This window comes from Erithacus rubecula (assembly GCF_903797595.1).
Source record: "Erithacus rubecula genome assembly, contig: SUPER_Z_unloc_8, whole genome shotgun sequence".
In the NCBI taxonomy this organism is placed as follows: domain Eukaryota; kingdom Metazoa; phylum Chordata; class Aves; order Passeriformes; family Muscicapidae; genus Erithacus; species Erithacus rubecula.
This window is the reverse complement of record NW_027635619.1, coordinates 603,015-621,679: the sequence shown is the minus strand read 5'-3', so window position 1 is coordinate 621,679 and position 18,665 is coordinate 603,015. Positions and strand designations below refer to the sequence as shown.

The 18,665-nt window shown below is 49.9% G+C and overlaps 1 protein-coding gene across 1 annotated transcript; it reads left to right on the top strand.

Annotated features, from left to right (window-relative positions):
* Window positions 1-316: 316 nt before the first annotated feature.
* LOC306815097 (olfactory receptor 14A16-like) lies at window positions 317-5,285 on the top strand (the record flags this gene model as incomplete). The annotated part of the gene is made up of 3 exons (XM_079331725.1): window positions 317-325; window positions 817-886; window positions 4,402-5,285. 3 exons carry the CDS (start codon window positions 317-319, stop codon window positions 5,283-5,285), a joined length of 963 nt encoding a protein of 320 aa, XP_079187851.1.
* Between the last annotated feature and the right edge of the window lie 13,380 nt (window positions 5,286-18,665).

Sequence of the window (18,665 nt, the reverse complement as noted above, 5' to 3'; positions counted from 1 at the left end):
ACCCTTTTCAAAGGTCTTAACATTCATCCCTTCACCCATCAAATGATTTGTAAAGACATTAGCACACATCTTTCCTCTCAGATGATGTTTCCTGTGCTGGTGACAGTCTTTTAAGCCAAGCCTTCAGCCTGTAAGGAAAATGAATCCCCAAACACCAGAGGTTGATGTCCATAAAGGAGACAGAGAAGTCCTTTTTGCTTTATTTGAATAAAGGGAGAGGCCATGGGGCATTCCCCTGGGATGTCTCAAATTTTTGGAGGACGCAGCCTCCTTTTTATCCTACTTTCCTGGCTGCATTTTCCTCTCTCTTTCCCCAATGGCTGAGGTACTTGAGAAGCCCAGACTTCCTGGAACACCTGACGCCTGAGATTCCTCTCTAATGTATAACCCTTCCTTTTAATTTTTAATTCTTACAGAATTCATAGTTTTCATCCCCCGCTCCCTGCCCCCCACCATTGCTTCTTTCATCTTCTTATATCCAATTTCTTTTACCAGCAAACCTACAGGTTTTTTGCAGACAATTATTTTTTCCCATTCATCAATCAGTGGAATGCCTCCCATTGTTTCTTTTATCTCTTAGTGCTAACTCTATCTACAGATCTAAAGCTTGTTTGAAAAGACAAATGCAACATTCCTCTCAAGCCTGACCTCTCTGCTGTTGCAATTCCATGGACAGAGGTTGTTGTCTCTTCTCCCTTCCATGGGCAGGCCGATGTTCAGCCATCTCCAGGACAGCAGGGCCCCACCCCACATCACTGTGACATGGGAAGACTAAAACCATGACTCCAAATGTCTGCTTCTCCTCTTTCTTCCCAGGCATTCGGCCCTGCCAGTGAGGTATTCTGCTGGGTGCCACAGGAAAAAGGAGACCACTGTGACCCCGTGGGTAACATGGAACCAAACGTCCATTGTGACACTACAGAACCTCATGGAACCAAGGAAATCCCTGTGACACTGTAGGGTTTAATGGAACCAAGAGTTCATTGTGACAGAGCGGGGCTGTGTGAAGCCAAGGAACCATTTTGACACTGTGAATCCAAGAAGACTCTTGTGACATTGGGGGGAACTCATGGAACCAAAGGTTCACTGTGACATTGTAGGGCCTCATGAAGCCTATGGGCCATTGTGACACTGAATGGCCTTGTGGAACCAAGGAGACCATGGTGACACTGTGGGGTCACATGGAACCAAGGATTTCATTTTGACACTCAAGAATCTCATGGAACCAAGGGTTTGTTGTGACACTAAGACCATTGTTGAGAGTACAGAATCTCAAGGAACCAAAAGTCAATGTGACAAATCAAGGTCTCATGGAAGCAAAAATATCATTGTGAAACTGTGGAGCCCCATGGACACAAATCTCCATTGTGACAGCACAGAACCTCATGGAACCAAAAAGAGCATTGTGACACTGTGCAACCCCATGGAAGCAAATATCCATTGTGACAATACAGAGCCTCACAGAACCAAGAGTCCATGGTGATAAAAAAAGGCCTTGTGGAATCAAGGAGCCCAAAGGTCTAACAAATTCCTTTCATGGTTCTGCCTTGGGAAGGGGAACCTCCTCCAGCTTTGGCTGCCACACTAATTGAAAGTGTCTTTTTTGAATAAGGAAATTCAAGAGTTTTAGATTGCTTTAAAAAAAGAGTAAAAAAAAGGGGGAAAACTTCTTTTTGGCTGTGTGCAGCATGTTCTCCAAACAAAGCAGGCCCCAGATGAGTGTGAACAATCAGGAGGAGGTTGGGGAATGTGCAGGAAGGTGGTCCAAACTGGGTCAGATCTCAAGGCACACCTTCTCTGATCCGACCAGGCCTCCTGAGGAGAGACCCTGGATGAACATCAATCACAGAATGCTGCAATCACCTCTGCTCTAAAGTGAACAGAAATAAAAGAGATCCATTAAAATAGGAATGTGCATTTCTTAGAAGCTCTTTGAAATATTTCTCCTTAACTCTATTAGGAAACCTTCCTAATGAACTGCACCAGACCAGAGGGAATTCAAGGCAGAGCCACGGTTTGTCAGGACTTGCTTGATCCCAGTGAACCCCGTGGTGCATTTGGTGCTGAGTCCTTGAACCTCAGGGCCTGAGAGGAGATTGCACAAACCTTTCCAGGAGTCAAAGTCAGAATAAAATCTCAAAGTGTCTCATAGCATTAATGGGACCCACTGATGTCCATCCCCATCACAGGCTCCTCATGAACTCCTTGGAGGAGAGAACTGGAGTCCAGGATTGCCCAAAAACCTCTCAGAGAGTCAGACAGGAAAGTAATATTCTAAGTACCTTTAAAACCTTGAGTATCTCAAAGTATTAATGAGCCCCAGTGAGTGTCAATACAAAGCTCTCAAGGGACTCGTTAAATCAGATAATTGTGGCCATGACTGCATAAACTACTTAAAGAGTTGGTGTCAAATGGGAAACTCCAAGTACCTAAAAAAACCTGAGTACCTTGAAACATTACTGAGCCCCACTGAGTATCATTACTGACAAAGGCTCTCAAGGGACTAATTAAGCAGATAATTGGAGACCATCACTGCTCAAAAACCTCTCAGAGACTCAATGTCAAAAAGTAGAACTTAAATTAACCCTGAGTGCCTTGCAGCAGCAATGAGCCCCATTGAGTGTTGTTACTGACAAAAGCCCACAAGGGACTAATTAAAGCAGATAATTGGAGGCCATGATTGCACAAATCTCTCAGATACTCCAAGGCAAAAGCAAAACCCAAAGTCCTTTGAAAAACCTGCAGTCCTTGGAAGCATGAAGGAGTCCCCAGGGCCATTCCTGACTGAGGCTCCCCAGGGACTGGTCCCAGCAGATCCCTGAGGCCACTGGGATGTAGGGGGATGCTGAGGGCAGCACAAGGGGTGACAGTGCCCAGCCTTGCTGGGGCTGTGCCAGGAGGCCCCAGTGGCTCAGGACAAGGTGTCTCCTCCCAGCCCTTGGTGGCACAGACCCTGCTGTGCCCCAGGGCACCAAGACCTGGCTTCTATTTGTGCCCACCTGTCATCTCTGCCTACAATTTCCTCCTCTGACTAGAACATGGGGACACTTTCACACTTCTGTTCCTCAGTGGGATCCATTAAAACTTCAAGCAACTTCAGAGTTTTAATCTGACTTGGAATTCTGGAGAGCTTTCTACACCTCCCTCTCAGGGACTGATATTCATGGCCTCAGCAGAACCCCCCAAGAGGGTCATTACATTCTTTGTGCTGTGTCTGTGCTGCTCAGCTGGGCTGGGCTCCTGGTGCAGAGGGTCACCTGAGCAAACAAGAAGAGCTTCAAAACCACATTTCTCTTGCTGAGCAGCTCTTTTCCCAGCCCAGCAGAGCTGGGACTCTGCCTGCAGACACCCCGGGCACATCACAGAGGCACAGAGAGCTTCAATCAGCCATTTCTGGGAAGATGCTCAGAAGTGACTGGGGCAGAATCACTCCCAGCCCTTGACACAGGAAGCCTCTGGCTGCAGGACAAGGTAGCAGCAGCTCCTGGATTGATGTCCTAACGCTGGAACATCCCAATGCCTGCAGACTCTGTGAGTACATTCTCTGATTGTTTCTTGTGTAGAGCAGCCAGGAATGCCCAGGGCTGTCGTGCAGAGCAGGGTCCTGCAGCCCAGGATGCTGTGCTGGGGCAGGGACTCTGCTGCCTGCCAGGGACGGCTCTCAGCCAGCCCTGGGAGCTGCCCCAGCACTGCGGGACAAAGTCTGGGTGGAAGGAAAGAGCTTGTATTGCTTGCAAGTGTTCTCCTTGTGTGGTGAGGATGCTGCATTGTTCAAGACTGCTCCCAGCATGTCATTTACTGCAGAATATTTTAAAGTAGAATATACAGGGAGCACAGAAAATCAGGGGCTGCATAAAAGGGAAAATCCTGCTATTTAATCTACTGCTCTCAGTTGCCTGGATGGGAAATTGCACACTGATATTCATCTCTCAGTTCCGAATGAGAAAAATTTTTAAAAATTCTCTCAAATATCAATGAAGTAGTCAGTGAGAGATATCATCACAGGGTCCCTTATAGGCAGCATCAGTGTGTCTTTTCCAGCCACCTCAGGGCTGCTGTGATATTGTCAATAGAGCCTGCAAGGGCAGAGATGACCCTGGGCAGTGCCCTGTGCTGGGAGGGGTCTGCAGGGCAGAGCTGAGCCCCCAGGACTGGACTGTGCTCTGGCAGCACCAACAGGGCCCAGCCCTGGGTACAGGGAAGCAGCTGCTGGCAGGGACAGCTCCAGGCAGCAGAGCCTTGGGCAGACAGTGGGGAGAAAAAGGTCCCAAGCTGGTCTGCGATATTTAAAGTCCTTTCCAAACCATTCAATTATTGTTTTTCTTACAGATCATTATGGCAAGACACTGCAAATATCCAACAGCAGCTCCATCAGCCACTTCCTCCTGCTGCCATTGGCAGACACGAGGCAGCTGCAGCTCCTGCACTTCTGCCTCTTCCTGGGCATCTCCCTGGCTGCCCTCCTGGCCAACGGCCTCATCATCAGTGCCGTAGCCTGCAGCCACCACCTGCACACCCCCATGTTCTTCTTCCTGCTCAACCTGGCCCTCACTGACCTGGGCTGCATCTGCACCACTGTGCCCAAAGCCATGCACAATTCCCTCTGGGACACCAGGAACATCTCTTACACAGGATGTGCTGCTCAGTTTTTCTGTTTGCTTTTCTTTATGTCAGCAGAGTATTTCCTCCTGACCATCATGTGCTACGACCGCTACGTGTCCATCTGCAAACCCCTGCACTACAGGACCATCCTGGGCAGCAGAGCTTGTGCCCACATGGCAGCAGCTGCCTGGGCCAGTGGCTTTCTCTATTCACTGCTGCACACAGCCAATACATTTTCCGTGCCCCTGTGCAAGGGCAATGCCCTGGGCCAGTTCTTCTGTGAAATTCCACAGATCCTCAAGCTCTCCTGCTCCAAATTCTATCTCAGGGAACTTGGGCTCATTGCTGGTAGTGTTTGTTTAGCTTTTGCCTGTTTTGTGTTCATTGTTTTCTCCTATGTGCAGATCTTCAGGGCTGTGCTGAGGATCCCCTCTGAGCAGGGACGGCACAAAGCCTTTTCCACCTGCCTCCCTCACCTGGCTGTGCTCTCCCTGTTCCTTAGCACCTCATTTTTTGCCAACCTGAAGCCCCTCTCTTTCTCTTCCCCATCCCTGGATCTGTCGCTGTCACTTCTGTACTCGGTGGTGCCTCCAGTGCTGAACCCCCTCATCTACAGCCTGAGGAATCAGGAGATCAAAGCGGCAGTGTGGACACTTATGACTGGCTGCTTTCAGGAACATTAAACTGCTGGCCAATTTCTACACATCACTTGTAATAAAAGCCATCTTTGATTTTTCTTGTTGGTTTCATTTTGGAGGTTCTTTTATCTTGCTTTACATTTTATTAATATTGTTCACAAAGAAATGTCACTCTTTGTGCCATTTCTCATTTGGTTTCACTCCACCTTCCCTGTGGCCACAGACTGTGGCAATGTGGGGTTGGCCTCTCAGGGGCTTTAAATGAACTAAAGGATTTCTCTCCCAGCCAATTTTTCTTCAGACATCCCCTTTTGTTTCCTTCTCTGGAGCTCCAGCGGCAATGTCTGTGTGCAGAGCTGGGGCAGATCAGTGCTGGCACAGCAGCTGTGCCCAGCAGCAGCAGCAGCACTTGGTGTTGCCAGTGCTGCTCCCATGCCACTGCCCTGCTGCCCTCCTGCCCCTCGTGTTGCTGCAGGGCCTGAGTGCTCTCAGGGCCAGGCACAACCCTGGGGGTGGCAGTGCTGGGGCTGCAGCAGGAACAGGCCATGGGCACTGCTGGGGCAGCACTGACACCTCTGGGCAGGGCCTGGGGGCTCCAGGCTCCTTGGCCAGGCTCTCTCCACAACACTTGGCCAGGCCAATACTGAGCAGAGAAAACCCCTGTGAGCAGCCCCAGGCTGGCCATGGGCAGGCTGGGGGCAAACAGCATGGCTGGTGCTCTGCAAGGTCCCTTCAAGGGGGAGACCCTGAGAAGGAGCAGCAGAGCAGGGGCTGATCCATCCCCACTGCTGGACAGCCCAGGGCAGTGTCCCAGAGCGTCCTCATGCACCTGCCAGCAACATCCCCCCTCTGCAGCCCTGGCCTCTCCCCCAGCTCACACAGGTGCCACATCCTTGCAGGATGGCTCAGGAGCCCCTGTTTGCATTGCACAGAGCAGGCGTCAGCACCCCCATGGTGCTGCTGTGGGGAGATGGAGCCGAGTGAGCACAAATGCCATCAGCCCCTGGGGCCAACAAGGGCTGGGGGACACCAGGGAAACCACTCAGGTTTGTCGTGACCTCTGAAGTCAGCCAGAAAATTTGTTCCCATGAGCTGTGAGTTTCCTGTCCCACTGCAGACACTGTTGCTCAGAGCCAGGGATGCCTGGCAGCCACCCCCAAACTACACTGAGCATTTCCTTGGCTTCATCTTTGCTTTCTTTACTCTTCCCAGTAAAACATTCATCTTTCTGCCCATCCCTGTCCCCTCCCCTGTATACAGCCCATCCCTGTTTTCCCTGTCCTCTCTGGCCCCACTCCCAAAGCAAAGGCTTGCTGTTGTTCAGGGCCCCAGTGGAAATTTCAGTTCCTGAGTTGGCACCATTGGAACGTCCCTTTGGGAAGCAGGATCATCCTACAAGTGCTTCAGGAATTTTCTGCAGGGTCCTGCAGTGCCTCGTGCTGCTCCCTTGCCACAGGCACCACAGGCCAGGGGGGCACATCTGAGCTGCTGTGTCTGAGTGTGGGGCTCCCTGTTGTGGGCAGTGAGGAGGGGCTGGAGAGGCTCTGCAGGACTGACAGGATGGGCTTTGGGGCTGTGTGGAGAAGATGAGGGACCTGGGCTGCTGGACCTTCTGAAGAGGAGGCCCAGGGCTCATCCTGCAACTGCTCCAGGGGTGGTTTCAGCTAATCACAGAATCAGCCAGGCTGGAAAAGACCTTGGAGATCATCAAGTCCAACCTGTGCCCTGACACCCCTTTGTCTCCTCTGAGCCTTCTCTTCTCCAGGATAAACATTCCCAGAACTCTCAGCCGCTCCTCACAGGGCTTGTGTTCCTGACCCCTCACCAGCCTTGTTGCTCTTCTCTGCACATGCTCCAGCCCCTCAGTGTCATTCCTTAATTTGAGAACTCAGGTCTGGACACAGCACTCGAGGTGCTTCCAAACCTGTGCCAAGCACAGGGGAAGAATCACTGTCCTGCTCCTGCTGGCCTCACCATTCCTGATCCAGGCCAGGTGCCATTGGCTTTCTTGGCCACCTGGGCACATTGCTGGCTCATGTCCAGCCTGCTGTCCATCAGTGCCTTCAGGTCCCTTTCCACCTGGCTGCTGTCCAGCCACTCTGTCCCCAGCCTGGAGCACTGCAGGGATTGCTGTGGGCTAAGTGCAGGACCCAGCACTTGGTCTTGCTAAACCTCACCTTGTTGGATTTGGGCCCTGGATCAGCCTGTCCAGGTCCCTGTGCAGAGCCCTCATACCCTCCTGCAGATCAACACTCTCACCAAACTTGCAGTCATCTGCACATTTGCTGATGGTGCACTCAATGCCCTCATCCAGATCATCAATGCAGATACTGAAATCCACACTGGCTGCCTCTGATCCCTCAGCCATCCTGTAGGTGCCCTGTGATGGCACTCAGGGTGATCTGTTCCATCACCTTGCTGGGCACTGAGGTCAGGCTGACAGGCCTGGAGTTCCCCAGATCCTCCTTCCAGCCCTTCTTGGGGATGGGCTCACATTGGCACCTCCAGTCCTCTGGGACCTCCCTGGTGAACCTGGACTGATGATAAATGATGGGGAGAGCTCATCTACCAGCTCTCTCATCACCCTAGGATGGATTCCATCTGGTCCCAGAGACACCTGTGAGCATCTGAATGGCTCAGCAGGTCCCCAGCTGCTTCCTCCTGGATTTCAGGGAGTCTGTTCTGCTCCCCTTCCCCATCTACCAGCTCAGGAGATCACTTGTCCTGAGGACAAGATGTCTTATACTTGAAAACTGAGGCAAAGAAGGGGTTAAATTCCTCAGACTTTTCTTCATCTTTGGCAACCATATCTTCCCACAATAAGGAATGGAGGTTCTCCTTGTCCCTGCTTTTCCTGCTAATGTGTTTATAAAATAAGTTTTTTTATCCTTCACAGACACGACCAGGCTATATCCTCATTGAAGTTTCACCTCTTATTTTTCTGGATGACCTAACTACATCAATAAACACTTCCTGAGTTGCCTGCCCTTCTGTTCCAAAGATGATGCAGCCTCTTTTGTCCCTGAGTTCCTGGAAAAAGCTCCATGCCCAGCCAGACCAGTTATTTTCATTGCTAACTGACTTTTGGCACATGGGACAGGCTGTTTCTGCTCCCTCAAGATTTCTTTCTTGAAGTGTCTCCATCCTTCCTGCAATAGTTTGTTTCCCTTAAAAAAATCAGCAGACCTCAGAGCGGCACCTGGGGGTCCAGGAGGGCACTTGGAAATCACGGAGGAGAATCTGGGGCCCTTCGGGGTCCGGGCGGGCACTGGGAGGGCTCTGACGGGGCTCTCTGGGGAGCGGGGGATGATGGGAGTTGTAAACACGGGTATAGTACAGTTTAATGGGGCTGCGGAGCATCATGGGAGCTGTAGGCACTGCTGCAATGACTCCCTGGGAGGCACGGGGCATGATGGGAGATGAAGTCTTACCTGGAATGGCATTTTACCGAAACCGCGGAGCATGATGGGAGCTGTAGTCCCGGAAGTAGATCTTGTGGAGAGCTTGGGGTCCAGGAGGGCACTGCGGAGACACTTTTGCCTCTGAACGGCGACTTGAGGTCCTCAGAGGGGAACGGGTACGGTTCGTGAGAGCTTGGAGGGATCTTGGGTGGCTCTAACCGGGCTCTTTAGGGTGCGGGGCACGGCAGGAATTTTAGGTGACTGACTGGGTTATGAGGTGCTCTGAGCTCGCAGGAGATGGCAGGAGATGAATTCCCAGAAGCGGCTGTAACGATGACCTGCAGGCTTGGGAGCGTTCATGGGAGAATTTTGGGACCTTTTTGGGAGGTTCCCACATGGGCACTGAGAGGACACTTGGGGATCCTGGAGGTTCTGGAGGAAATCTATTTGACACATGAGGGGGGGAATACCGGGGTTCAGTGGAGCGCGGGGCATGACGGGTATTGTAGTCCCAGCTCCAATAGGGCTCTATTTTGCTGCAGGGCATGACGGGTATTGTAGTCCTGGCTCCAATGGGGCTCTATGGGGCCGCGGGGCATGACGGGAGTAGAGGCAGAAAGGAAAGATGGTGCCAGCTCCAGGCACCACCCCTGAGGCCCCTGTCACCAGTGCTGAACGTCCTTGGTGGCACGTTGGGCTGGCACACACCTGAGGAGTGTGTCTGTTTTCCATAGGGAAAATTAGGAGTTTTAGATTGATTCAAAAATAACTACAAGGAAAAATTCATCTTTCCCTGAGGGCAGCCAACTATCCAATAGAAGCAGGTCCCAGGTGAGTGAGGGCAGACAGGATGGGGTTGGGAATGTGGAGCAAGATTGTCCACACTGGGTCAGACCACAAGGCACAGCTTGTCTGAGCAGGCCAGACCTTCTGGGGAGAGACCCTGGATCAATATCAATCACAGAATGCTGCAATCACCTCTGCTTTAAAGAGAATTGTTATAAAATCCATCCTATAAAATAGGAACGGATATTTTTAAGAAGCACTTTGAAGTATTTTTCCATAACTATTGTAGGAAATGTTTCTAATGAAGTGCACCAGGCCAGAGGGAAATTAAGACAGAGCCATGGTTTGTTGGGAAACCTCTCAAGAACTCCAAGTGAGAATCAAACTCCAAAGTTTCTTCAAGTTTTAATGGTTCCCAGGGAAGAACAGGAGTGAGAAAGTGTCCCCAAGCCACAATCAGAGCAGAGAACTGGAGGCAGAGATGACAGGTGGGGACAAAGAGAAGCCAAGTCTTGGTGCCCTGGGGCACAGCAGGGTCTGTGCCACCAAGGGCTGGGAGGAGACACCTTGTCCTGAGCCACTGGGGCCTCCTGGCACAGCCCCAGCAAGGCTGGGCACTGTCACCCCTTGTGCTGCCCTCAGCATTCCCCCCCCCACATCCCAGTGGCCTCAGGGATCTGCTGGGACCAGTCCCTGGGGAGCCTCAGTCAGGAATGGCCCTGAGGGCTCCTTCATGCTCCCAGGATTGCAGGTTTTCCAAAGGACTTTGGGTTTTGCTTTTGCCTTGGAGTCTCTGAGAGATTTGTGCAATCATGGCCTCCAATTATCTGCTTTAATTAGTCTCTTGAGAGGCTTTGTTAGTAACAACACTCAGTGGGGCTCATTAATGCTGCAAGGTACTCCAGCTTTCTAAGGTACTTTTCTTTTTCCTTTCTTTTCTGAGAGGTTTTTGGGCAATCATGGCCTCCAGTTTTCTCCTCCAAGGAGTCCATGAGGAGCCTTTGTAGGGGATGGACCTCAGTGGAACCCATTAATGCTTTGAGACACTTTGGGTTTTTTTCTGCCTTGGGTTCCTGGAAAGGTTTGTGCAATCTTCTCTCAGGCCCTGAGATTCAAGGACTCAGCACCAAATGCATCTTGGGGCTAATTTTAAAAGCAAACCATGACAAACATGACAAACCATGGCTCTGCTTTGATTTCCCTCTGGTTGAGAACATATCCAGCAATTTGTTAGACTGAGTATTTTGGCTGCTTTGATCTTGACATTTTCATGAGTAATCCTTTGTAATACTCTAGAGGATTTTGTGGCAAAGAATGATGTTGGCTGACTATGAAGATACATTTTACAGGCATAATCAGTTTTTAAAGACACAGTTCTACATTCTTTTTCCTCAATCTCATTTGAGTTAGGAACAATATCTCTGTTGTCCACAGAGCTCACACCTGTTTAATTCCAGAATAATGTCCCCAAGGCCCTTTTCTGTTCAGCTGTACCGTGCTGTCTGTGGATGGCAAGGCTTGGTGGGTCCTTTCCCCTCCGGCTGGAGAAGTGCCTGGTCCCAGTCCCTGAGGGCACCCAGACTTCTGGATGGAATTTGTGTGGAAGTGCCTCAGTGTCACATCAGCCTTCTCATGGAGCCCTGTGGATCAGAGCATTTTCCAAAGACCTGTTGGGACAAACAGGGAGATTTGGTTCTACAGGATCTGTAAAACAATATCCCGTAACATCCACTTGTTCTGGCACAGAGCACTTGGCTGCAGGGATATATTCCCATCCTTTTCACCCAGGTTTCAGAATTCAAAGTGTTGTGTTTCCCCAGAACTGTTCTCTCAGCTGTCTCAGGAGGGCCATTTGGCCTCTGCACCCACACTCTGGCTCCATTATTAGGACTGGTGCATCCAAACCCTTTATCTCTATGAACAGCAGTGGTTTGAGGTGAATGTCCTTTTTTCATGGTTGTTTTAAAAACTGCAATATCAATAATTATGGTACCTTGCCATGGAATTGAATCATCCAATCGTTCACTACTGTTTAACAGAATTACTTCAATTTCTCCTTGATAATCTGCACTGATTACTCCTCCCAAAACATGAACACTTCAAGGCCAAGCTCGAGTGAGCATTTATCAAACCAAAGTGTCCTGGAGGAATCTGAATTCCTGTTCTGCTATTGATCATTCTCATTTGCTTCTGATTTATCCTAGCTAGTTCTAATGCATAAAGGTCCAGCTCTGCAGCCTCTGGGTGTCCCTGTCAGGGGCCATCACACCCAGAATAATTTCCCAGGCAGTCCAAGTCTCACTGACCATGGCTGTATTTCCAAATTTGGTGCAGTCAAATGCATCACCTGGCGGTTTCCATTTTTTCCATAGTTAAGGGTATGGAGCACATCTGTGAGATGGGATTTTCATTGCAATAAATTCCCACCAATTTTTTCAACTGCTCTTTTATCACCTGTTCAATTAATTCTGCAGCTTGTGGGTGGTCTGGTGTATGAAAAACCCAGCAGTCTTACTCACTTTATTTTTTCACAGGAACAAAGAAAGCATTCCACATCCTAGTGTCAGCAAACCCTATAAAAAATGCCAATTTCATCCCTTCCTCCTTCATTCTTTGTATATAATCTCACAGAGTTCACCAGTGATGTTTGGGTGCGGGCCAGTAATTTTGTGTAGAGTACTAAGTGTTACATCCCTGAGCAGCCAAAGCTAACAAATTAGTATTTGGAGCATTATTTTGCAATGTCATTATATATATATGTGAAAGTATATATATCAAATTTTTATTTTACATATATATATATATATTTAATATGTATTATATATGTATATAATTATTGATTATAATATTACTCTATCTTTTGCACAAACGAATCCAAGTTCAATATTAAAAGCCTTTTCTGTCACTCCATGTAGGAGCATTTTGACAGCAATCATTCTCTCTGTTGGTGCTGTTTTTGAGATCCCATTAATAAAATTCATCCTCATCTTCCCAAATACACAAGGGCTTTTCATTTTTCCATATTTCAACACACCCAGCGGTTCAGCTTCTTTTAGCTGACTTCCCAATTGTTCTCATTGTGCTCTGACCAGCAAACTCTAGGGAAGGTTTTCCCTCTACCTGGGAATTTCAGACAGGACTGATTTCTTACATTTACATTTAAAAAGCAACGTTTTGTGGTGTTCTAGCCAGACCACACCAGTTTGTTTTACCAGTGGGCAGGGTCAGCAGCAGAGCACAGACACCAAGTTCAGAAATCAGTGTCATTTACTGTAGCTCATTCTGGTTTCATTCTCCTCTTGGGTCACTCCCACAGCCTGGCCAGGGCTCAAGGAGGAACCAAGGGACCTGACTTTGATCACAAACCCTCAGCATGGCCAGATGTCAGATTTTATGGCCTTGCCCAGTTTCTAAATACAGAAAGGTCAATATATGTTTTACTAATGAGTGGATACAGCTATCAGAGTGTTAACGACCATGCATATTTCGGTAATTAGTGGATACAAAGATAACCTTTGGTTGGAAGGTTTATCCAGAGGTTGTCTTTGGCTCAGGGCCTGTTGTCCAGGCCTTGGAACTTCAGGGATGTGCTTTACTGCTGGGCTTGACAGTGCTGGGTGAATGACTGGACACAATGTGCTCAGAGGTCTTTTCCAACAGAAAAGATTCTAAAATTTCAGGATGTTATCTACTGGATTCAGCCAGGTCTATGTTGGCAGCATTGCTTTGGTCCAAAAGTCCCCTCTTGGTCACCTCTTGTGGCCTAAGGCTTCAGCTCCTTTAGGTTTTGGTGCTAAGCTGCTCATGCTGAACAAGACAATATGGACAGAAAAAATACATAAATAAATAAATAAAAAGTTCATCCAATTCCTTCTGGGACACTGAGAGGGGAGGCTGTGAAAACAAGAGCATTGTTTGGTGTCACCTCTGTACCCTTCACCCCTTTCAGCACTTTGAACCAGCAAAGAGCTTTCTCCAAGGGTGCAATGAAGCAGCTGTTCCTGCTATTCCCAGGTCTGGCTCTTCCCAGTCTCTGACCTTGACTGGTTTTGTCCCTCTTGCTGTGCCCTCTGTTCCCCCTGTGCTCAGTCGCTGCTGCCCAGGGCTGTGGAACTGGCACAGATCAAGGGCTCCAGCCCCTCCTTTTTCTGCCCTTGCACCTGCCTGGGCACAGCAGCCTTTTCCATCTGGAAGCTCTATATGGACAGGGAGTCCCCACCTCTGTTCCTTGCACAACCTCCAGGAGCCCAGAGCTGCCATCTCGAGTCCCTGCTGGCACTGGGGGCTCCCAGGTGCCCCAGGCTGCAGTGACACCACTGCACAGGGGAGGGAAGAGTGGCAGTGGCTGTGCTGAAAGTCAGCTCCATGTGCTGCTGCTGCTGCTGCTGCTGCTGCTGCTGCTGCTGCTGCTGCAGGGGTCATTTGTCCAGCCCTGCCCCAGAGTCAGGGATCAGATCCAGGCACTGCTGCTGCTCCCTCAGGATCCGTGAGATGGGGAACATATATGGTTGTGAAAATTCAGGATTTTAGAAGCCAATAATATGCTTAAGCATGTGGAGGGGAAATAGATCACATGGAGAAATATGGAGTATCTAACAAACCACATAGGAGCTAAGTTACCAGGAAAAAAAACATTAAGATAAGATATATTGCGAAAACTCAGCAATGCAACACCTAGGGGTTACACAAGTCTGGCAAAGCAGAAACCTGAAGCTCCAAAAACCAGCCAGTACGAGACAAGTGTTTTTCAGTGGGGCAGGTTAACCTGAGGAAGAGCCAGACTTGCACTTTGCCTTCCCAGAAGCAGAGGTCAAACAGCAATCACCAAGGAAGATATACAGCCTTCATCCCAAGGACCACCAAACATGACAGCAGGAAGTGTGGCTGCTAATTATAATCCAAAGTGAGAGAAGGCAGAGTGGGCAGGGAGATGGGGGCTTGTGGGATCCATGTGTATTTATACCTGGAACCTGTCTGACCAAGTACACATGGTTTGGAGAAGATATCCCCACCATGTGTCCCAGCTGGCAATGAAACATACGCTCTACATTTTTGGTGTCAATTCCTGATTCCCAAAATCAGTGTGACACTCCAGATGCTCATGGAACCAAGGGCCAGTGTGACACAGCAGGGGCTCATGGAAACAAGAGGCCATTGTGAGCCTGGGGGACTGTAACACACCAGAACACTGAAGTGCTGGGGGTGACTAAAGGTTCCTTTACTCAAGTTTGGTACACAGGAGAAAACCCAGCCAGAAATTCTCAATAAGTCAAAATGACACAAAAACTTTACTGGAAAAGTATATAAAATTAAGGAACTCTTGAAAAGGATTTAATACAACATCCAATTCAACACAAAGCACTCACCATAGCAGGAACTTCATTATCTTAACCTCATTTAACCTAGAAGCCTTTAAACACTTCAGTTGCTTTGGTACCCAAAATTGTTCCATATAAAGAGTATTAGGAGAGGAAAGAAAGAGAGAGAGAAAGAAAGACAGAAGCTCTGTAGAAAGACACACACATGGCTGCCAACTCCTCGGGTTCCATTGTGGGTGAGACACAGACCCCAGCAGAAGGCAGGGTACAGACCATGGGCTCAGTGCCTGCTCCATGTTTTGACCCTCTGGGCCTTTGTGGGTTTCCCCCAGGTGGGACTTGTGATTGCTCAGGCAATCAGAGCCTGGGTCAGCACCAGCCCACTGTGTGACTGACAGCTCATCCTGAGGTGTCTGGGACATTGATCTCATCCAGCCTCTGACAGTGACCATGGTGACACTGCAGAACCTCATGGAACCATGGGTCAGTGGTGACAATGTGGGTCCAAGTTGAGACACTGTGGAAACTCAGGGAACCAAGGGGCCCCAGTGACACTGGTGCCTCATGGAATCAGGGGGACCCTTGTGAAACTCAGGAGTCCCATGGAACCAAGGGTCTGTGATGAAACCATGGGGCCTTGTAGAACCAAGGAACCATGTGACACAACTGGGCCACATGGAACCCAGGGTCCATGGTGACACTGCAGAAGCAAGAAAAGCATTGTGACAAGGAGAATATTGTAACAAGAAGAGTATTGTGACACTAGAGGGACTCATGGAAGTAAGGAGAACACTGGTACATATTGGAGCCCTGTGGAACCAAGGCAACCGGAAACAGGTCTGTCTGGCTGGGCCTCCTGGGGCCACCTGACAGGTCTGGCTGACCTTGGCATGTCGAGGGCTGTTGCTAATCAGCCCCTCAAGTACTGGGGCTCTGTGATTTCCTTCCTGTGAAAAAGAACCGTCCTTCTCGTTGAAGTGGCCATGGTCAAAATTTGGATTCCTTCTCCTAACTTCCTTATATGCAAAGATTGTTGCCAGATGAAATCTGTCAAGACAGAAAGATCTGGCTGGTTTGGCTACCCAAGGGTCACTTCTCATCTGCCTTTGAAACACTGGGACCCATGTGCTTTTCTTTCTTATGGGGAAAAAAACTCCACCTTTGACATCCAGGCATCCATGGCCAAATTTGGGATTCCACCTCCAGAATTCCTTATATCCAAGGATAACTCCAAGACAAAAGCTGCCATGACTGACAAGTCTGGCTGGCCTTGGCTTCCTGACAGCTGGCTCTCATCTGCATTTTGAAACACTGGGGTTCGGTGCTTTCCTTCCTAATGAAAAGAACTCTCCTTCCATGCCAGGCACTCATGGTCAAAATTGATATTGCACCTCCAAAAATTCCTGCATCCAAGGATTACCCCAGATGAAAGGTGCCAGGAGAGACAGGTCACGTTGGCTTGGCCTATGGTGCTCACCCCTCATCTTCTTCCAAAATATTTGGGCTTTGCACTTTTCTTTCCTATGAAAAGAAACATTCACCTTGACCAGGTGCCCATGGCCAAAATTGGGATTCCACCTCCAAAACTCTGAACATCCATGGATTGCTTCCAAGTGAAAGCTGCCAGGACAGACAGGTCTGGCTGCCCTTGGCCTCTTGGAGGCTGCCTCTCCCCTGCTTTTGAAACACTGGGGCTCAGTACTTACCTTCAAATGGAAAAGAATGATGATTCTTGTCAAGGTGTTTGTGGTCAGAACTGGGATTCTGCCTCGCAAATTCTGTATGTCCAAATAATTTCTCCCAGGCAAAAGCTGCCAGGACAAAATGGTCTGGCTGGCTTGGCCTCCCAGGAGCCACCTCTCTCCTTTTCTGCCTTTGAAATACCGGGGCTCGGTGCTTTCCTTCCTATGGAAAAGAACCAACCCTCTTATCAATGCAGAAATGGCCAAAATTGGGATTCCACCTCCAAAATTCTATGTATCTGAGGGTTACTTTCCAACAAAAGTTTCCAGGACAGAATTCAGGCTGCCTTTGGCCTCTGATGGCCGCCTTCCATCTGCATCTGAAACACCAGTGTTCCATTCTTTCCTTCTTATGGTAAAGAGCTCTTTCTCCTCCAGGCGTTAATGCCCAAAATTGGTATTCCACGTCTGAAATTCCATATATTCAGAGATGATTACCAGTCAAAATTGCCAATACAGTCAAGTCTGGCTGTCCCAGTGCATCTGATGACTGCCCTTCATCTGCCCCTGCAACACTGGGGCTCAGTTGTTTCCTTCCTATAGAGACCATTGTGACATTGTGGGGACATCAAGGAACCATGGAGACCATTGTGACACTGCAGGGTACCATGGATCCAAGGGGCCATTGCGACATTGTGGAGCCTCATGGAAGCAAGGGGACATTGTGACACTGCAGAAGCAAGGTGACACTGAGGGACCTCGTGGAACCAACAGGACATGGAACAGATCTGGCTGGTCTGGTCCTCCCAGAGGCCACCTGGCAAGTTTGACTGCTCCTCACGAGTCGAGAGTTTCTTCTCAACAGCCGTTGAAGCACTGCAGCCATGTGCCTTCCTTCCAATGGAAAAGAATCATCTGTCCTACCAGGCGCCCATGGCCAAAATTTACACTGTCCCTGAAAAATTCCCTATATGCAAGGGTTCTCCAGACAAAATTGGCCAGGATGGGACAGAGATCTCTGTCTGCTCGTGGTCTCTAGTGGTCACCTCTCATCTAAAAGAAGCCCCGAGGAAAGTATTTGAGCAAGTTTGACTACTAGAACATCAATGATTCTCTCATCCTCTGAAAAATTCAGATGCCCCTCTGATCATATGTGCCTTTTTTTCCTCATGGTGTATTATGCATGAAATAATTTTTCAGCTAAATAATATTATTCTTTTCACTCTACCAGTGTTATCTGACACTAAACACCTCCTCTACCTGTGGGTGCAAGTCACCTGCATAAACAAACACATTAAAGAATCCAGCAGGAATTATTTGTCTCTGCTCCCGTCTGTCACATCTCCTCTGGAGCTGGAGGTGCAGCTGTGGTGCCCACAGCAGCCCTGGGGCTCTGTGCCCCATGACCTCCCTGCTGGGCAGCCTCTGCCAGCTCCTGCACAGCCTGTGGCACCTGTGGGCTGCACTGACAGCCCTGCCCCGGGCTCTGCCAGGCTCTGGGCCAGCAGAGAGGCCAGGCAGGGCTGGCCATGGCCAGGAACAGGCCCTGAGCCCCGCAGGAGGATGGAGCTGGGCCACAGCCAAACTCAGCCCAGGGCAAACCTGGGCTCAGCAGCCAGGGCTGGGGACAGAGGCTGGCAGTGACAAATGTCCTGGGCCCCTCCCTGCTCTGTGCATGCCACCAAGGGCACAGAGCAGCCTCCTCTCTCAGCCACTTGCCTGTTTCCAATGCCTTCCCCAGGCACTGGCTCTGCTCCACAAGGGCTGGGCTGAGTCCTGCCCCTGCACGCTCAGCCAGGCTGAGATGGACACTGCTGCTTTCTCTGGCAGGCTCTCTCAGGCCAGCCCAGCTCCCTGCAAGCTGTGCCAGCTGCCCTGAGCTCTGTGCAGCACCAAGGGCCTCTCCCCAGCACAGCCCAGCCGACTCTGGCCCCACAGCTCTGCTCAGGGCAGGGGGCTCTGGGCAGTGGCCCCACGGCCTCAGCCCCTGGCAAGGGCACAGCAGCAGCTGCAGCTCAGACAGGACTCAGCCCCAGCCATGGGCAAGGTGCTTGGCCAAGGCAAAAGAAGGCTCCCTGTGTGCCCTGCTCCCCTCTCCCTGAGCTGCTGAGAGCTCTGCAGCCCCTGCTGCCATCCCATCTGCCCAGGCCAGCACAACAGCCCCGGCCTTGGGGCCCTCCAGAGCTGCTCCTGCTCCAGGCCCAGGGCCCATCCCAGAGCTGGGGCAGCCACAAAGCT